This window comes from Oncorhynchus nerka, linkage group LG18, assembly GCF_034236695.1.
Source record: "Oncorhynchus nerka isolate Pitt River linkage group LG18, Oner_Uvic_2.0, whole genome shotgun sequence".
Lineage (NCBI taxonomy): Eukaryota > Metazoa > Chordata > Actinopteri > Salmoniformes > Salmonidae > Oncorhynchus > Oncorhynchus nerka.
The window spans coordinates 12860485-12880484 of NC_088413.1; the positions used below are offsets into that span (position 1 = coordinate 12860485).

A 20000-nucleotide genomic window follows, 5' to 3' on the forward strand; every position below is an offset into this window, starting at 1 on the left:
CTCTCCAAACCAGTCGGGGACAAAGTTGTGGAGAAGTACAGATCAGGGTTGGGTTATAAAAGAAATTTCAGAAACTTTGAACATCCCACGGAGCACCATTAAATCCATTATAAAAAAAATTAAGTAATGTGGCACCACAACAAACCTGCGAAGAGAGGGCCGCCCACCAAAACTCACGGACCAGGCAAGGAGGGCATTAATCGGAGAGGAAACAATGAGACCAAAGATCACCCTGAAGGAGCTGCAAAGCTCCACAGCGGAGATTGGAGTATCTGTCCATAGGACTAATTTAAACCGTACACTCCACAGAGCTGGGCTTTACAGAAGAGTGGCTTGAAAAAATCCATTGCTTAAAGACAAAAATAAGTAAACACGTTTGGTGTTCGCCAAAAGACATGTGGGAGACTCCCCAAACATATGGAAGAAGGTACTATGGGAGACTCCCCAAACATATGGAAGAAGCTACTGTGGGAGACTCCCCAAACATATGGAAGAAGGTACTGTGGGAGACTCCCCAAACATATGGAAGAAGGTACTGTGGGAGACTCCCCAAACATATGGAGAAACTGTGGGAGACTCCCCAAACATATGGAAGAAGGTACTGTGGGAGACTCCCCAAACATATGGAAGAAGGTACTGTGGGAGACTCCCCAAACATATGGAAGAAGGTACTGTGGGAGACTCCCCAAACATATGGGAAGAAGGTACTGTGGGAGACTCCCCAAACATATGGAAGAAGGTACTCTGGTCAGATGAGACTCAAAGTTAGCTTTTTGGCCATCAAGGAAAATGCTGTGTCTGGCGTAAACCCAACACCTCACATCACCACAAGACACCATCCCCACAATGAAGCTTGGGGTTGGTAGCATCATGCTGTGGAGATGTTTTTCATCGGCAGGGACTGGGAAACTGGTCCGAATTGAAGGATTGATGGATGGTGCTAAATACAGGGAAATATTTGGGGGGAACCTGTTTCAGTCTTCCAGAGATTTGAGACTGCGACGGAGGTTCACCTTCCAGCAGGACAATGACCCCAAGCATACTGCTAAAGCAACACTCGATTGGTTTTTGAGGAAAAATGTAAATGTTCTTGGAATGGCCCAGACCTCAATCCAATTGAGAATATGTGGTATGACTTAAAGATTGCAGTACACCAACGGAACCCATCCAAGTTGAAGGAGCTGGAGCAGTTTAGCCTTGAAGAAAGGGCAAAAATCCCAGTGGCTAGATGTGCCAAGCGTATAGAGACACACCCCAAGAGACGTGCAGCTATAATTGCTGCAAAAGGTGGCTCTACAAAGTATTGACTTTGGTGGGGTGAATATTTCTGCACCCTCAAGTTTTCAGTTTTTTTTGTCTTATTTCTTGTTTGTTTCACAACAAAAAATATTGTGCATCTTCAAAGTGGTAGGTATGTGTAAATCAAATGATACAACCCCCCACCCACCCACCAAAATAAATCTATTTTTATTCCAGGTTGTAAGGCAACAAAAATAGGAAAAAGTCATTGTATGCTGTGATAAACAGGATACATAATGAATGTACTGTATACACGTGTCAATTTAATTCCACTAAATTATGCAAATTAACCATTTACTGCAGTGGGCTAAGAGTGATTCTTGGTAGTCTAAAACAAATCTACTTTGGAAAAAAAAAGTACACACCTCACATGAGCTTAAAAATAGTCAGACACCTGTACCAAGTCAGATGTAGAGTTGAAATGTATTACATTTAGAGTTAGTCAGACACCTGTACCAAGTCAGATGTAGAGTTGAAATGTATTACATTTAGAGTTAGTCAGACACCTGTACCAAGTCAGATATAGAGTTGAAATGCATTACATTTAGAGTTAGTCAGACACCTGTACCAAGTCAGATGTAGAGTTGAAATGTATTACATTTAGAGTTAGTCAGACACCTGTACCAAGTCAGATGTAGAGTTGAAATGTATTACATTTAGAGTTAGTCAGACACCTGTACCAAGTCAGATGTAGAGTTGAAATGTATTACATTTAGAGTTAGTCAGACACCTGTACCAAGTCAGATGTAGAGTTGAAATGTATTACATTTAGAGTTAGTCAGACACCTGTACCAAGTCAGATGTAGAGTTGAAATGTATTACATTTAGAGTTAGTCAGACACCTGTACCAAGTCAGATGTAGAGTTGAAATGTATTACATTTAGAGTTAGTCAGACACCTGTACCAAGTCAGATGTAGAGTTGAAATGCATTACATTTAGAGTTAGTCAGACACCTGTACCAAGTCAGATGTAGAGTTGAAATGTATTACATTTAGAGTTAGTCAGACACCTGTACCAAGTCAGATGTAGAGTTGAAATTCATTACATTTAGAGTTTTAGTCAGACACCTTTACCAAGTCAGATGTAGAGTTGAAATGTATTACATTTAGAGTTAGTCGGACACCTGTAGCAAGTCAGATCTTTTGGAGAGTTGCCCAAATATTTACATTTAGAGTTTGCATCCCACTCTTCATCACCGTGTTTTATATGGAACAAGTGTCCCCATACCCTTAGCGATGTGGACACAGAGGATGCCAATCAGTTCCACTAGCCCCGTCGATGCTGCTAGATGTTTTGGAGGAGCCGAGGGCCCAAATATTTTCAGTCTCCTGAGGGGGGAAGAGGTGTTGTCCTCTTCATCACCGTGTTGGTGTATTTGGAACATGATCGGTACTTAGCGATGTGGACACAGAGGAACTTGAAGGTCTCGACCCGTTCCACTACGGCCCCGTCGATGTGCTCGGTGTGTTTGGAACGTGATCGGTACTTAGCGATGTGGACACCGAGGAACGGGAAGGTCTCGACCCGTTCCACTACAGCCCCGTCGATGTGCTTGGTGTGTTTGGAACGTGATCGGTACTTAGCGATGTGGACACCGAGGAACGGGAAGGTCTCGACCCGTTCCACTACAGCCCCGTCGATGTGCTTGGTGTGTTTGGAACATGATAGGTACTTAGCGATGTGGACACCGAGGAACGGGAAGGTCTCGACCCGTTCCACTACAGCCCCGTCGATGTGCTCGGCACGCTTCCTGTAGTCCGCGATCAGCTCCTTTTGTCTTGCTCGCGTTGAGGGAGAGGTTGTTGTCCTGGCACCACACTGCCAGGTCTCTGACCTCTTCCTTATAGGCTGCCTCGTCGTCGTTGGTGATCAGGGAATAAAGGAGGGGACTAAGCACGCACCCCTGAGGCGTGTCTTACATTAAGGGTGTAAGAGTCTTACGTAAGGGGCGTGGCCAAGACATCCCTATGCCAGGTGTCTGACCTCTTCCTTATAGGCTGCCTCGTCGTCGTTGGTGATCAGGGAATACAGGAGGGGACTAAGCACGGCCCCCTTGAGGGGTGTGTTTGTTTGTGCGTGTCTTACATTAAGGGTGTAAGAGTCTTACGTAAGGGGTGTGGTATGTCAAGCCAAGGGGTGTGGCCAAGACTGGAGGGGTGTGTATTTTTGTGTGTGTCTTACATTAAAGGTGTAAGAGTCTTACGTAAGGGGCGTGGCCAAGACTGGAGGGGTGTGTGTGTTTGTGCGTGTCTTACATTAAGGGTGTAAGAGTCTTACGTAAGGGGCGTGGCCAAGACTGGAGGGGTGTGTGTGTTTGTGTGTGTCTTACATTAAGGGTGTAAGAGTCTTACGTAAGGGGCGTGGTATGTCAAGCCAAGGGGCGTGGCCAAGACATCCCTATGAATGTTTTATGAACCTCTCATGTCACGTCAGCGTAGATCTGCACTCCGCAAAAACACCTCCTCTGATTACGTGTGTTTGAGAGATGAGTGTGTGTGTGTGTGTGGGGCAAGGGAGGGGAGGGGGCTTTATGTGCATAACAGAGAAAAGAGGAAGAGAGAGAAAGCAAGAGAGGAAGACGGAGGAAGAGAGATAGGAAGACAGAGGAAGAGAGATAGGAAGACAGAGAAAGAGAGATAGGAAGACAGGGGAAGAGAGGAAGACAGAGGAAGACAGAGAGGAAGACAGAGAAAGAGAGATAGGAAGAGAGAGAGAGAGAGATAGGAAGAGAGAGAGAGAGAGATAGGAAGAGAGAGAAAGAGGGCGAGAGGAAGACGGAGAAGAGAGATAGGAAGAGAGAGAAAGAGGGGAGATAGGAAGAGAGAGAAAGAGGGGAGATAGGAAGAGAGAGAAAGAGGGAGAGAGGAAAACAGAGAAAGAGAGATAAGAAGAGAGAGAGAGAGAGAGAGAGAACCATCTGTTGTTGTATCTGAGTGTCTGAGATGTTGATGTTTTTGCTGTGTAATTTACTGCTGTATTGTGTTGGGTTGTGTTCCTCCCACTCTCACAAACACACACATTACCAGTCCATTGTTACAGCAGGGTTTGGGCTTGTATGGGCTCAGACCTGTCAAACCATGGCCTTGTTATGCACTCACTCTGAACAATGATACACACACACACACACACACACACACACACACACACACACACACACAGGAAGGGACAGCGGTAAGCGAGTGGTGCTGCCACATGTGATGGATGGTGACATGGAGAATCTAGCGGTACGGAGGGCAGACTGATCACCTCAAATAGACTTCGATTTTTTTGGGGACGATTTTGAAAAAGGTCCGGAGAAAAAAATTGACTACGTAAAAACCCCATGATGCTCGGAGGCGAGGCGTGGTGCTCAGACGACTGTCTCACAACAGTTTACAATGCTCTAACAAGCTGTGAGAAAACTTAATAATACTTTGTATTTATTATGGATCCCCATTAGTTCCTGCCAAGGCAGCAGCTACTCTTCCTGGGGTTTATTATGGATCCCCATTAGTTCCTGCCAAGGCAGCAGCTACTCTTCCTGGGGTTTATTATGGATCCCCATTAGTTCCTGCCAAGGCAGCAGCTACTCTTCCTGGGGTTTATTATGGATCCCCCTTAGTTCCTGCCAAGACAGCAGCTACTCTTCCTGGGGTTTATTATGGATCCCCATTAGTTCCTGCCAAGGCAGCAGCTACTCTTCCTGGGGTTTATTATGGATCCCCATTAGTTCCTGCCAAGGCAGCAGCTACTCTTCCTGGGGTTTATTATGGATCCCCATTAGTTCCTGCCAAGGCAGCAGCTACTCTTCCTGGGGTTTATTATGGATCCCCATTAGTTCCTGTCAAGGCAGCAGCTACTCTTCCTGGGGTTTATTATGGATCCCCATTAGTTCCTGCCAAGGCAGCAGCTACTCTTCCTGGGGTTTATTATGGATCCCTATTAGTTCCTGCCAAGGCAGCAGCTATTCTTCCTGGGGTTTATTATGGATCCCCATTACTTCCTGCCAAGGCAGCAGCTACTCTTCCTGGGGTTTAATATGGATCCCCATTAGTTCCTGCCAAGGCAGCAGCTACTCTTCATGGGGTTTATTATGGATCCCCATTAGTTCCTGCCAAGGCAGCAGCTACTCTTCCTGGGGTTTATTATGGATCCCTATTAGTTTCTTCCAAGGCAGCAGCTACTCTTCCTGGGGTTTATTATGGATCCCCATTAGTTCCTGCCAAGGCAGCAGCTACTTTTCCTGGGGTTTATTATGGATCCCTATTAGTTCCTTCCAAGGCAGCAGCTACTCTTCCTGGGGTTTATTATGGATCCCCATTAGTTCCTGTCAAGGCAGCAGCTAATCTTCCTGGGGTTTATTATGGATCCCCATTAGTTCCTGCCAAGGCAGCAGCTACTCTTCCTGGGGTTTATTATGGATCCCCATTCGTTCCTGCCAAGGCAGCAGCTACTCTTCCTGGGGTTTATTATGGATCCCTATTAGTTCCTGCCAAGGCACCAGCTACTCTTCCTGGGGTTTATTATGGATCCCCATTAGTTCCTGCCAAGGCAGCAGCTACTCTTCCTGGGGTTTATTACGGATCCCCATTAGTTCCTGCCAAGGCAGCAGCTACTCTTCCTGGGGTTTATTACGGATCCCCATTAGTTCCTGCCAAGGCAGCAGCTACTCTTCCTGGGGTTTATTATGGATCCCCATTACTTCCTGCCAAGGCAGCAGCTACTCTTCCTGTGGTTTATTATAGATCCCCATTAGTTCCTGCCAAGGCAGCAGCTACTCTTCATGGGGTTTATTATAGATCCCCATTAGTTCCTGCCAAGGCAGCAGCTACTCTTCCTGGGGTTTATTATAGATCCCCATTAGTTCCTGCCAAGGCAGCAGCTATTCTTCCTGGGGTTTATTATGGATCCCCATTAGTTTCTGCCAAGGCAGCAGCTATTCTTCCTGGGGTTTATTATGGATCCCCATTAGTTCCTGCCAAGGCAGCAGCTATTCTTCCTGGGGTTTATTATGGATCCCTATTAGTTCCTGCCAAGGCAGCAGCTATTCTTCCTGGGGTTTATTATGGATCCCCATTAGTTCCTGCCAAGGCAGCAGCTATTCTTCCTGGGGTTTATTATGGATCCCCATTAGTTTCTGCCAAGGCAGCAGCTATTCTTCCTGGGGTTTATTATGGATCCCCATTAGTTCCTGCCAAGGCAGCAGCTATTCTTCCTGGGGTTTATTATGGATCCCTATTAGTTCCTGCCAAGGCAGCAGCTATTCTTCCTGGGGTTTATTATGGATCCCCATTAGTTCCTGCCAAGGCAGCAGCTATTCTTCCTGGGGTTTATTATGGATCCCCATTAGTTCCTGCCAAGGCAGCAGCTATTCTTCCTGGGGTTTATTATGGATCCCCATTAGTTCCTGCCAAGGCAGCAGCTATTCTTCCTGGGGTTTATTACGGATCCCCATTAGTTCCTGCCAAGGCAGCAGCTATTCTTCCTGGGGTTTATTATGGATCCCCATTAGTTCCTGCCAAGGCAGCAGCTATTCTTCCTGGGGTTTATTATGGATCCCCATTAGTTTCTGCCAAGGCAGCAGCTATTCTTCCTGGGGTCCGGCAAAATTAAGGCAGTTTTATACAATTTTAAAAACATCAAAATACAGTGGGGCAAAAAAGTATTTAGTCAGCCACCAATTGTGCAAGTTCTCCCACTTAAAAAGATGAGAGAGGCCTGTAATTTTCATCATAGGTACACTTCAACTTTGACAGACAAAATGAGATTTTTTTTCTCCAGAAAATCACATTGTAGGATTTTTAATGAATTTATTTGCAAATGATGGTGGAAAATAAGTATTTGGTCACCTACAAACAAGCAAGATTTCTGGATCTCACAGACAGTGTACCTATGATGAAAATTACAGGCCTCTCTCATCTTTTTAAGTGGGAGAACTTGCACAAAAGTACTTTTTTTACACCCCACTGAATTTTCTTTATCTATTCCATTGTTTCCTCCACACCAACAAGGACTAGTACATTCCCTTCTTTCTCTAACTCATTTATCTCCCTCTCTCCTTCTCTCTCTCTCCTTCTCTCTCTCTCCTTCTCTCACTCTCCTTCTCTCTCTCTCCTTCTCTCACTCTCCTTCTCTCTCTCTCCTTCTCTCTCTCCTTCGCTCACTCTCCTTCTCTCTCTCCTTCTCTCTCTCCTTCTCTCTCTCCTTCTCTCTCTCTCCTTCTCTCTCCTTCTCTATCTCCTTCACTCTCTCTCTCCTTGTCTCTCTCTCTCTCTCTCCTTCTCTCTCTCTCCTTCTCTCTCCTTCTCTCTCTCCTTCACTCTCTCTCTCCTTGTCTCTCTCTCTCTCTCTCTCTCTCTCTCCTTCTCTCTCTCCTTCTCTCCATTCAGACTTCCTTCCTCCACCACAACATTTCCTTCTCTCTTTCTCTCTCCTTCTCTCTCTCCTTGTCTCTCTCCTTCTCTCTCTCCTTCTCTCTCTCTCTTTCTCTCTCATTCTCTCTCTCCTTCTCTCCATTCAGACTTCCTTCCTTCCTCCACCACAACAGTTCCTTCTCTCTCTCCTTCTCTCTCCTTGTCTCTCTCTCCTTGTCTCTCTCCTTCTCTCTCTCCTCTCTCTCTCTCTCTCTCTCTCCTTCTCTCTCTCCTCTCTCCTTGTCTCTCTCTCCTTGTCTCTCTCCTTCTCTCTCTCCTTCTCTCTCTCCTTGTCTCTCTCCTTCTCTCTCTCCTTCTCTCTCTCTCTCTCTCTCCTTCTCTCTCTCCTTCTCTCTCCTTGTCTCTCTCTCCTTGTCTCTCTCCTTCTCTCTCTCCTTCTCTCTCTCTCTCTCTCTCTCTCCTTCTCTCTCTCCTTCTCTCTCCTTGTCTCTCTCTCCTTGTCTCTCTCCTTCTCTCTCTCCTTCTCTCTCTCCTTCTCTCTCTCTCTCTCTCTCTCCTTCTCTCTCTCCTTCTCTCCATTCAGACTTCCTTCCTTCCTCCACCACAACAGTTCCTTCTTCTCTTGTTTCTTTAATTGGATCATCTCTCTCTCATCTCTCTCTCTTTCTCTCTCCGTCCAGACTTGGTTCCTCCAGTCATCCACGGGCCTCCCAAAGTCCCCTCCTCCTCTTCCTCCACCAGTCGAACCACGACCACCCGGTCTCCTCCCTACTATACCACGGCGCGACCAATCCTCACCACCTTCCCCGGTCAACGGTCCCGGACAACCACGACCGCGCGGAACCCTGCCGGTGGTGGCGTGGTCGTCCCCGGCGATAACCAGATCCCAGAGATCGTTAACCCCGGTAACGGCCATTAACGGAAATGAACTCATTCAGTTCCAATGTGTTATCATATAATTATTGTACCCGTTTTTAACATGTACATCTCCGGTAGGTAACGGGCGGTCGGTTCCAGCCATGGGGGTTCCCCCTCTGCCTCCCCAGCTCCCGGTCATACCCCCCCAGGACCACTGCTCCCCCAGGGTGACAGCTGAAGTGTCCTGGCCCAGAACCCAGCAGGGACAGATGGCCAAGCAGCCCTGTCCTGTGGGGACACTAGGTAACTACAGCCCTGTCCTGTAGGGACACTACTAACTACAGCCCTGTCCTGTAGGGACACTAGGTAACTACAGCCCTGTCCTGTAGGGACACTAGGTAACTACAGCCCTGTCCTGTAGGGACACTAGGTAACTACAGCCCTGTCCTGTAGGGACACTAGGTAACTACAGCCCTGTCCTGTAGGGACACTACTAACTACAGCCCTGTCCTGTAGGGACACTAGGTAACTACAGCCCTGTCCTGTAGGGACACTAGGTAACTACAGCCCTGTCCTGTGGGGACACTAGGTAACTACAGCCCTGTCCTGTAGGGACACTAGGTAACTACAGCCCTGTCCTGTAGGGACACTAGGTAACTACAGTCCTGTCCTGTAGGGACACTAGGTAACTACAGCCCTGTCCTGTAGGGACACTAGGTAACTACAGCCCTGTCCTGTGGGGACACTAGGTAACTACAGCCCTGTCCTGTAGGGACACTAGGTAACTACAGCCCTGTCCTGTAGGGACACTAGGTAACTACAGCCCTCTCCTGTAGGGACACTAGGTAACTACAGCCCTGTCCTGTAGGGACACTAGGTACCTACACTACTAACTACAGCCCTGTCCTGTAGGGACACTAGGTAACTACAGCCCTGTCCTGTAGGGACACTAGGTAACTACAGCCCTGTCCTGTGGGGACACTAGGTAACTACAGCCCTGTCCTGTAGGGACACTATGTAACTACAGCCCTGTCCTGTAGGGACACTACTAACTACAGCCCTGTCCTGTAGGGACACTAGGTAACTACAGCCCTGTCCTGTAGGGACACTAGGTAACTACAGCCCTGTCCTGTGGGGACACTAGGTAACTACAGCCCTGTCCTGTAGGGACACTAGGTAACTACAGCCCTGTCCTGTAGGGACACTAGGTAACTACAGTAACCTAGGGACACTAGGTCCTGTAGGGACACTAGGTAACTACAGCCCTGTCCTGTAGGGACACTAGGTAACTACAGCCCTGTCCTGTGGGGACACTAGGTAACTACAGCCCTGTCCTGTAGGGACACTAGGTAACTACAGCCCTGTCCTGTAGGGACACTAGGTAACTACAGCCCTCTCCTGTAGGGACACTAGGTAACTACAGCCCTGTCCTGTAGGGACACTAGGTAACTACACTACTAACTACAGCCCTGTCCTGTAGGGACACTAGGTAACTACACTACTAACTACAGCCCTGTCCTGTGGGGACACTAGGTAACTACACTACTAACTACAGCCCTGTCCTGTAGGGACACTACTAACTACAGCCCTGTCCTGTAGGGACACTAGGTAACTACAGCCCTGTCCTGTGGGGACACTAGGTAACTACAGCCCTGTCCTGTAGGGACACTAGGTAACTACACTACTAACTACAGCCCTGTCCTGTAGGGACACTAGGTAACTACACTACACTACTAACTACAGCCCCTGTAACTACAGCCCTGTCCTGGGACACTAGCCCTGTCCTGTAGGGGGACACTAACTACAGCCCTGTCCTGTGGGGACACTAGGTAACTACAGCCCTGCCCTGTAGGGACACTAGGTAACTACAGCCCTGTCCTGTAGGGACACTAGGTAACTACAGCCCTGTCCTGTAGGGACACTAGGTAACTACAGCCCTGTCCTGTAGGGACACTAGGTAACTACAGCCCTGTCCCTAGGGACACTCCTACAGCCCTGTCCTGTAGGGACACTAGGTAACTACACTACTAACTACAGCCCTGTCCTGTAGGGACACTAGGTAACTACAGCCCTGTCCTGTAGGGACACTAGGTAACTATACTGGGTAACTACAGCCCTGTCCTGTAGGGACACTAGGTAACTACAGCCCAGTCCTGTAGGGACACTAGTTAACTACAGCCCTGTCCTGTAGGGACACACTAGGTAACTACAGCCTGGTAGGGACACTAACTACAGCCCTGTCCTGTAGGGACACTAGGTAACTACACTACTAACTACAGCCCTGTCCTGTAGGGACACTAGGTAACTACAGCCCTGTCCTGTAGGGACACTAGGTAACTACAGCCCTGTCCTGTAGGGACACTAGGTAACTACAGCCCTGTCCTGTAGGGGGACACTAGCCCTGTCCTGTAGGGACACTACAGCCCTGTCCTGTAGGGACACTAGGTAACTACAGCCCTGTCCTTTAGGGACACTAGGTAACTACAGCCCTGTCCTGTAGGGATACTAGGTAACTACACTACTAACTACAGCCCTGTCCTGTAGGGACACTAGGTAACTACAGCCCTGGTAGGGACACTAGGTAACTACACTACTAACTACAGCCCTGTCCTGTAGGGACACTAGGTAACTACAGCCCTGTCCTGTAACTACAGCCCTGTCCTGGGACACTAGGTAACTACAGCCCTACTAACTACAGCCCCAGGGTCCTGTAGGGACACTGTAACTACAGCCCTGTCCTGTAGGGACACTAGGTAACTACACTACTAACTACAGCCCTGTCCTGTAGGGACACTAGGTAACTACAGCCCTGTCCTGTAGGGACACTAGGTAACTACACTACTAACTACAGCCCTGTCCTGTAGGGACACTAGGTAACTAACTACAGCCCTGTCCTGTAGGGACACTAGGTAACTACACTACTAACTACAGCCCTGTCCTGTAGGGACACTAGGTAACTACACTACTAACTACAGCCCTGTCCTGTAGGGACACTAGGTAACTACAGCCCTGTCCTGTAGGGACACTAGGTAACTACACTACTAACTACAGCCCTGTCCTGTAGGGACAGGGACACTACTAACTACAGCCCTGTCCTGTAGGGACACTAGGTAACTACACTACTAACTACAGCCCTGTCCTGTAGGGACACTAGGTAACTACAGCCCTGTCCTGTAGGGACACTAGGGGTAACTACACTACTAACTACAGCCCTGTCCTGTAGGGACACTAGTCCTGTAGGGACACTACTAACTACAGCCCTGTCCTGTAGGGACACTAGGTAACTACACTACTAACTACAGCCCTGTCCTGTAGGGACACTAGGTAACTACAGCCCTGTCCTGTAGGGGGACACTACTAACTACAGCCCTGTCCTGTAGGGACACTAGGTAACTACAGCCCTGTCCTGTAGGGACACTAACTACAGCCCTGTCCTGTAGGGACACTAGGTACACTACAGCCCTGTCCTGTAGGGACACTAGGTAACTACAGCCCTGTCCTGTAGGGACACTAGGTAACTACAGCCCTGTCCTGTAGGGACACTAGGTAACTACAGCCCTGTCCTGTAGGGACACTAGGTAACTACACTACTAACTACAGCCCTGTCCTGTAGGGACACTAGGTAACTACAGCCCTGTCCTGTAGGGACACTAGGTAACTACAGCCCTGTCCTGTAGGGACACTAGGTAACTAACTACAGCCCTGTCCTGTAGGGACACTAGGTAACTACAGCCCTGTCCTGTAGGGACACTAGGTAACTACAGCCCAGTCCTGTAGGGACACTACTAACTACAGCCCTGTCCTGTAGGGACACTAGGTAACTACACTACTAACTACAGCCCTGTCCTAGGGACACTAGGTAACTACAGCCCTGTCCTGTAGGGACACTAGGTAACTACACTACCCAGCCCTGTCCTGTAGGGACACTAGGTAACTACAGCCCTGTCCTGTAGGGACACTAGGTAAACAGCCCTGTCCTGTAGGGACACTAACTACAGCCCTGTCCTGTAGGGACACTACTAACTACAGCCCTGTCCTGTAGGGACACTAGGTAACTACACTACTAGCCCCTGTCCTGTAGGGACACTAGGTAACTACAGCCCTGTCCTGTAGGGACACTAGGTAACTACAGCCCTGTCCTGTAGGGACACTAGGTAACTACAGCCCTGTCCTGTAGGGACACTACTAACTGTAGGGACACAGCCCTACTAACTACAGCCCTGTCCTGTAGGGACACTGTAGGGACACTAGGTAACTACACTACTAACTACAGCCCTGTCCTGTAGGGACACTAGGTAACTACAGCCCTGTCCTGTAGGGACACTAGGTAACTACACTACTAACTACAGCCCTGTCCTGTAGGGACACTAGGTAACTACAGCCCTGTCCTGTAGGGACACTAGGTAACTACACTACTAACTACAGCCCTGTCCTGTAGGGACACTAGGTAACTACACTAGGTAACTACAGCCCTGTCCTGTAGGGACACTAGGTAACTACACTACTAACTACAGCCCTGTCCTGTAGCCCTGTCCTGTAGGGGACACTACAGCCCCTGTCCTGTAGGGACACTAGGTAACTACACTACTAACTACAGCCCTGTCCTGTAGGGACACTAGGTAACTACACTACTAACTAACTACACAGGGACACCTACAGCCCTGTCCTGTAGGGACACTAGGTAAGCCCAGTCCTGTAGGGACACTACTAACTACAGCCCTGTCCTGTAGGGACACTAGGTAACTACACTACTAACTACATCCCTGTCCTGTAGGGACACTAGGTAACTACAGCCCTGTCCTGTAGGGACACTAGGTAACTACACTACTAACTACAGCCCTGTCCTGTAGGGACACTAGGTAACTACAGCCCTGTCCTGTAGGGACACTAGGTAACTACAGCCCTGTCCTGTAGGGACACTAGGTAACTACAGCCCTGTCCTGTAGGGACACTACTAACTACAGCCCTGTCCTGTAGGGACACTAGGTAACTACACTACTAACTACAGCCCTGTCCTGTAGGGACACTAGGTAAACAGCCCTGTCCTGTAGGGACACTAGGTAACTACACTACAGCCCTGTCCTGTAGGGACACTAGGTAACTACACTACTAACTACAGCCCTGTCCTGTAGGGACACTAGGTAACTACACTACTAACTACAGCCCCTGTAGGGACCTAGGTACAGGGACACTAGGTAACTGTAGGGACACTAGGTAACTACAGCCCTGTCCTGTAGGGACACTAGGTAACTACACTACTAACTACAGCCCTGTCCTGTAGGGACACTAGGGTAACTACAGCCCTGTCCTGTAGGGACACTAGGTAACTACAGCCCTGTCCTGTAGGGACACTAGGTAACTACAGCCCTGTCCTGTAGGGACACTACAGCCCTGTCCTGTAGGGACACTAGGTAACTACAGCCCTGTCCTGTAGGGGGACACTACATCCCTGTCCTGTAGGGACAACTACAGCCCTGTCCTGTAGGGACACTAGGTAACTACACTACTAACTACAGCCCTGTCCTGTAGGGACACTAGGTAACTACAGCCCTGTCCTGTAGGGACACTACTAACTACAGCCCTGTCCTAACTACAGCCCTGTCCTGTAGGGACACTAGGTAACTACACTACTAACTACAGCCCTGTCCTGTAGGGACACTAGGTAACTACAGCCCTGTCCTGTAGGGACACTAGGTAACTACAGCCCTGTCCTGTAGGGACACTAACTACAGCCCTGTCCTGTAGGGACACTAGGTAACTACAGCCCTGTCCTGTAGGGACACTAGGTAACTACAGCCCTGTCCTGTAGGGACACTAGGTAACTAGGTAACTAGGGACACAGCCCTGTCCTGTAGGGACACTAGGTAACTACACTACTAACTACAGCCCTGTCCTGTAGGGACACTAGGTAACTAGGGACACTACTAACTGTCCTGTAGGGACACTAGGTAACTACAGCCCCCTGTCCTGTAGGGACACTAGGTAACTACACTACTAACTACAGCCCTGTCCTGTAGGGACACTAGGGAGGGACACTAGGTAACTACAGCCCTGTCCTGTAGGGACACTAGGTAACTACACTACTAACTACAGCCCTGTCCTGTAGGGACACTAGGTAACTACAGCCCTGTCCTGTAGGGACACTAGGTAACTACAGCCCTGTCCTGTAGGGACACTAAGTAACTACAGCCCTGTCCTGTAGGGGGACTGTCCTAGGTAACTACAGCCCTGTCCTGTAGGGACACTAGGTAACTACAGCCCTGCCCTGTGGGGACACTAGGTAACTACACTACTAACTACATCCCTGTCCTGTAGGGACACTAGGTAACTACAGCCCTGTCCTGTAGGTACACTAGGTAACTACAGCCCTGTCACGTATAATGCATGTAGTATTTTACAGTAATTACATCTTTTTTCAAGTCCCTGTAAAAAGGTCGTTGGGATCAGGATCGGGGTTAGGGTTGGGGTGTTCAAGTCCTTGTAAAAAGGTCGTTGGGATCGGGGTTAGGGTTGGGGTGTTTAAATCCTTGTAAAAAGGTATATGGGATCAGGATTAGGGTTGGGGGGTTTAAATCCTTGTAAAAAGGTCGTTGGGATCAGGATTAGGGTTGGGGGGTTTAAATCCTTGTAAAAAGGTAGTTGGGATCTGGATTAGGGTTGGGATGTTTAAATCCTTGTAAAAAGGTAGTTGGGATCGGGATTAGGGTTGGGGGGTTTAAATCCTTATAAAAAGGTAGTTGGGATCAGGATTAGGGTTGGGGGGTTTAAATCCTTGTAAAAAGGTAGTTGGGATCTGGATTAGGGTTGGGGGTTTAAATCCTTGTAAAAAGGTAGTTGGGATCAGGATTAGGGTTGGGGTTTTCCTTGAAAATAAGGACAATTCCACACTCACTGGAAATAGTCTTTATAAATTCACATCATTTCCAGCAGTAAATATAATTTCCACCCAGTGCAGGTGAATCATGTTCCAGACAGCAGACAATAAGTGTTTGACAAACACTACACACACAGAGCTTCTGTTATTTAAACCATGAAACAAGTAGGTTTCTGTCTGTGCTTGTCTTTTCTTTAGAGCCTGGCTTTAAATTATGTTAGAGCGTGGGTTGTTCTCTGTTAGAGCCTGGCTTTAAATTCTGTTAGAGCATGGGTTATTCTCTGTTAGAGCCTGGCTTTAAATTATGTTAGAGCGTGGGTTGTTCTCTGTTAGACCCTGGCTTTAAATTCTGTTAGAGCGTGGGTTGTTCTCTGTTAGACCCTGGCTTTAAATTATGTTAGAGCGTGGGTTGTTCTCTGTTAGAGCCTGGCTTTAAATCTGTTAGAGTGTGGGTTGTTCTCTGTTAGAGCCTGGCTTTAAATTCTGTTAGAGCGTGGGTTGTTCTCTGTTAGAGCCTGGCTTTAAATTATGTTAGAGCGTGGGTTGTTCTCTGTTAGAGCCTGGCTTTAAATTCTGTTAGAGCCTGGCTTTAAATTCTGTTAGAGCGTGGGTTGTTCTCTGTTAGAGCCTGGCTTTAAATTCTGTTAGAGCCTGGCTTTAAATTCTGTTAGAGTGTGGGTTGTTCTCTGTTAGAGCCTGGCTTTAAATTCTGTTAGAGCGTGGGTTGTTCTCTGTTAGAGCCTGGCTTTAAATTCTGTTAGAGCCTGGCTTTAAATTCTGTTAGAGCCTGGCTTTAAATTCTGTTAGAGTGTGGGTTGTTCTCTGTTAGAGCCTGGCTTTAAATTCTGTTAGAGCGTGGGTTGTTCTCTGTTAGAGCCTGGCTTTAAATTCTGTTAGAGTGTGGGTTGTTCTCTGTTAGAGCATGGGTTGTTCTCTGTTAGAGCCTGGCTTTACATTCTGTTAGAGCGTGGGCTGTTCTCTGTTAGAGCCTGGCTTTAAATTATGTTAGAGCGTGGGTTGTTCTCTGTTAGAGCCTGGCTTTAAATTCTGTTAGAGCGTGGGTCTGTTAGAGCCTCTCTGTTAGAGCCTGGCTTTAAATTATGTTAGAGCGTGGGCTGTTCTCTGTTAGACCCTGGCTTTAAATTATGTTAGAGCGTGGGTTGTTCTCTGTTAGAGCCTGGCTTTAAATTATGTTAGAGCGTGGGTTGTTCTCTGTTAGACCCTGGCTTTAAATTATGTTAGAGCGTGGGTTGTTCTCTGTTAGAGCCTGGTTTGAAATTATGTTAGAGCGTGGGTTGTTCTCTGTTAGAGCGCGGGTTGTTCTCTGTTAGAGCCTGGCTTTAAATTCTGTTAGAGCGTGGGTTGTTCTCTATTAGAGCCTGGCTTTAAATTCTGTTAGAGCGCGGGTTGTTCTCTATTAGAGCCTGGCTTTAAATTCTGTTAGAGTGTGGGTTGTTCTCTGTTAGAGCCTGGCTTTAAATTCTGTTAGAGTGTGGGTTGTTCTCTGTTAGAGCCTGGCTTTAAATTCTGTTAGATCGTGGTTTGTTCTCTGTTAGAGCCTGGCTTTAAATTATGTTAGAGCGTGGGTTGTTGTTCTCTGTTAGAGCGTGAGTTGTTCTCTGTTAGAGCTTGAGTTGTTCTCTGTTAGAGCGTGAGCTGTTCTCTGTTAGAGCGTGAGTTGTTCTCTGTTAGAGCGTGAGTTGTTCTCTGTTAGAGCTTGAGTTGTTCTCTGTTAGAGCGTGAGCTGTTCTCTGTTAGAGCGTGAGTTGTTCTCTGTTAGAGCGTGAGCTGTTCTCTGTTAGAGCCTGAGTTGTTGTTCTCTGTTAGAGCGTGAGTTGTTCTCTGTTAGAGCGTGAGCTGTTCTCTGTTAGAGCCTGAGTTGTTGTTCTCTGTTAGAGCGTGAGTTGTTCTCTGTTAGAGCGTGAGTTGTTCTCTGTTAGAGCGTGAGTTGTTCTGTTAGAGCGTGAGGTGTTCTGTTAGAGCATGAGTTGTTCTGTTAGAGCGTGAGGTGTTCTGTTAGAGCGTGAGGTGTTCTCTGTTAGAGCCTGAGTTGTTGTTCTCTGTTAGAGTGTGAGTTGTTCTCTGTTAGAGTGTGAGTTGTTCTCTGTTAGAGCGTGAGTTGTTCTGTTAGAGCGTGAGGTGTTCTGTTAGAGCATGAGTTGTTCTGTTAGAGCGTGAGGTGTTCTGTTAGAGTGTGAGGTGTTCTCTGTTAGAGCATGAGTTGTTCTGTTAGAGCGTGAGGTGTTCTGTTAGAGTGTGAGCTGTTCTCTGTTAGAGCGTGAGCTGTTCTGTTAGAGCGTGAGTTGTTCTGTTAGAGCGTGAGGTGTTCTCTGTTAGAGCGTGAGGTGTTCTCTGTTAGAGCGTGAGGTGTTCTCTGTTAGAGCGTGAGTTGTTCTGTTAGAGCGTGAGCTGTTCTGTTAGAGCGTGAGGTGTTCTCTGTTAGAGCGTGAGGTGTTCTCTGTTAGAGCGTGAGTTGTTCTCTGTTAGAGCGTGAGTTGTGTGATCATGTAGAATATGAAACATGAACATCATATATAGGTCATGTTAACACTGTAACAACGTTCATTTCATGTGCCATGACAGGCATACATGCATATACAGCATACAATACATCTCATTATGAGAAACACACACACACACACACACACACACACACACACACACACACACACAAACACAAATGTGTAGGGACGTGTGTTAGATTCAGATCACTAGTTCTTTAACCTCTCCTTAATGTCCGTCTCTGTCCTCTCCAGTACTAAGGTTGGTAAATAGAGTATGATCCTGCTGCTCAGACTCATGAATGTGAAACACTGTCCTTTGTCTGGTTAATTATCACACACACACACACACACACACACACACACACACACACACACACACACACACACACACACACACACACACACACACACACACACACACACACACACACGTGTCTGAACCCCTGGCTCCTCTGTACGTCCTGCCTCCCTGCCCACTCTCTGAATGTCAACGCTGTCTTACAGTGTTTGCTAAGCGCGTTGTCTTGGTGTTTGTGTGTCTTCCAGGCGTAGCTACATACGTGTGTGTTGCTCAGCAGGGCTACTGGGATCCCCAAGGCCCCGACATCAGCAACTGCACGTCTCCCTGGGTCAACCACATCATGCAGAAGGTGAGTATGACTGCTGGCGGCGGCCATTGCGGCTACGCGGCTCTCCCATTGAAACACATTCTAGGGCGTCCATTACGGATCTGGACCCAGGGGCAGTTTGTTCTCTCAGTTTCTCACGCATGGAGACACATTGGGGAAGATACTGGGGAAGATCTAGACTGTGTCCCAAAATGGCACTTAACAGGATTCCATTTGGGAACCCTGCACTACTGTCGACGAGACCGGGTTGGTTCAGAGACTTCCTGTACTGTTTTGGCTGTTTGATGAGGTCAGTTCCTGGTTATATGATGTTAAAGATTATAGCTGTGTGATAAGCTCAGTTAAAGACGATAGCTGTGTGATGAGGTCAGTTCCTGGTTATATGATGTTAAACATGATAGCTGTGTGATAAGCTCAGTTAAAGACGATAGCTGTGTGATGAGCTCAGTTCCTGGTTATATGATGTTAAAGATTATAGCTGTGTGATAAGCTCAGTTAAAGACGGTAGCTGTGTGATGAGCTCAGTTAAAGACGATAGCTGTGTGATAAGCTCAGTTAAAGACGGTAGCTGTGTGATAAGCTCAGTTAAAGATGATAGCTGTGTGATGAGGTCAGTTAAAGATGATAGCTGTGTGACTGATGAGCTCAGTTCCTGGTTATATGATGGTAAAGATGATAAAGAGTAAAGATGTACGGTGTAGGACTGATGAGGTCAGTTCCTGGTTATATGATGGTAAAGATGATAAAGAGTAAAGATGTACGGTGTAGGACTGATGAGGTCAGTTCCTGGTTATATGATGGTAAAGATGATAAAGAGTAAAGATGTACGGTGTAGGACTGATGAGGTCAGTTCCTGGTTATATGATGGTAAAGATGATAAAGAGTAAAGATGTGTAGGACTGAGGAGACTTTAGCTCATTTATACATTCTGGTTAGTATCAGTGTAGGATCATGACAAAGACAAGAAATACTGAAGACATTTGTTTAATTCATTCTGAGTTAATCTGCAGTTGTTTTAATGACTCAGTTGTTTTAATCTCTATCAGGTCAGTTGTTTTATATGATCAGTTGTTTTAAAGATGATAAAGAGTTGTTTTAAAGATGTTGTTTTAATCACTATCATCACTATCAGTTGGACTGAGGAGACTTTCAGCTCATTTATACATTCTGGTTAGTATCAGCATCATCAGTTGTCATTATAGGATCGGTTGTTTTTGAATATCATGACAAAGACAAGTTTTAAATACTGAAGACATTTGTTTTAATCATTCTGAGTTTTAATCTGCAGTTGTTTTAATCACTATCAGTTGTTTTAATCACTATCATCATCAGTTGTTTTAATCACTATCAGTTGTTTTAATCAGTTGTTTTAATCACTATCAGTTGTTTTAATCACTATCAGTTGTTTTAACTATCAGTTGTTTTAATCACTATCAGTTCACTCTATCAGTTGTTTTAATCACTATCAGTTGTTTTAATCAC

The 20000-nt window shown here is 47.1% G+C and overlaps 1 protein-coding gene across 1 annotated transcript in view; it reads left to right on the forward strand.

Annotated features, from left to right (window-relative positions):
• adgrl3.1 (adhesion G protein-coupled receptor L3.1) overlaps nt 1-20000 on the forward strand; it is a 373511-nt gene that overhangs the window by 232384 nt on the left and 121127 nt on the right. Inside the window, 3 exon segments of the mRNA XM_065003524.1 lie at nt 8334-8558; nt 8650-8814; nt 18436-18539. Coding sequence (XP_064859596.1) covers nt 8334-8558; nt 8650-8814; nt 18436-18539 — 494 coding nt within the window.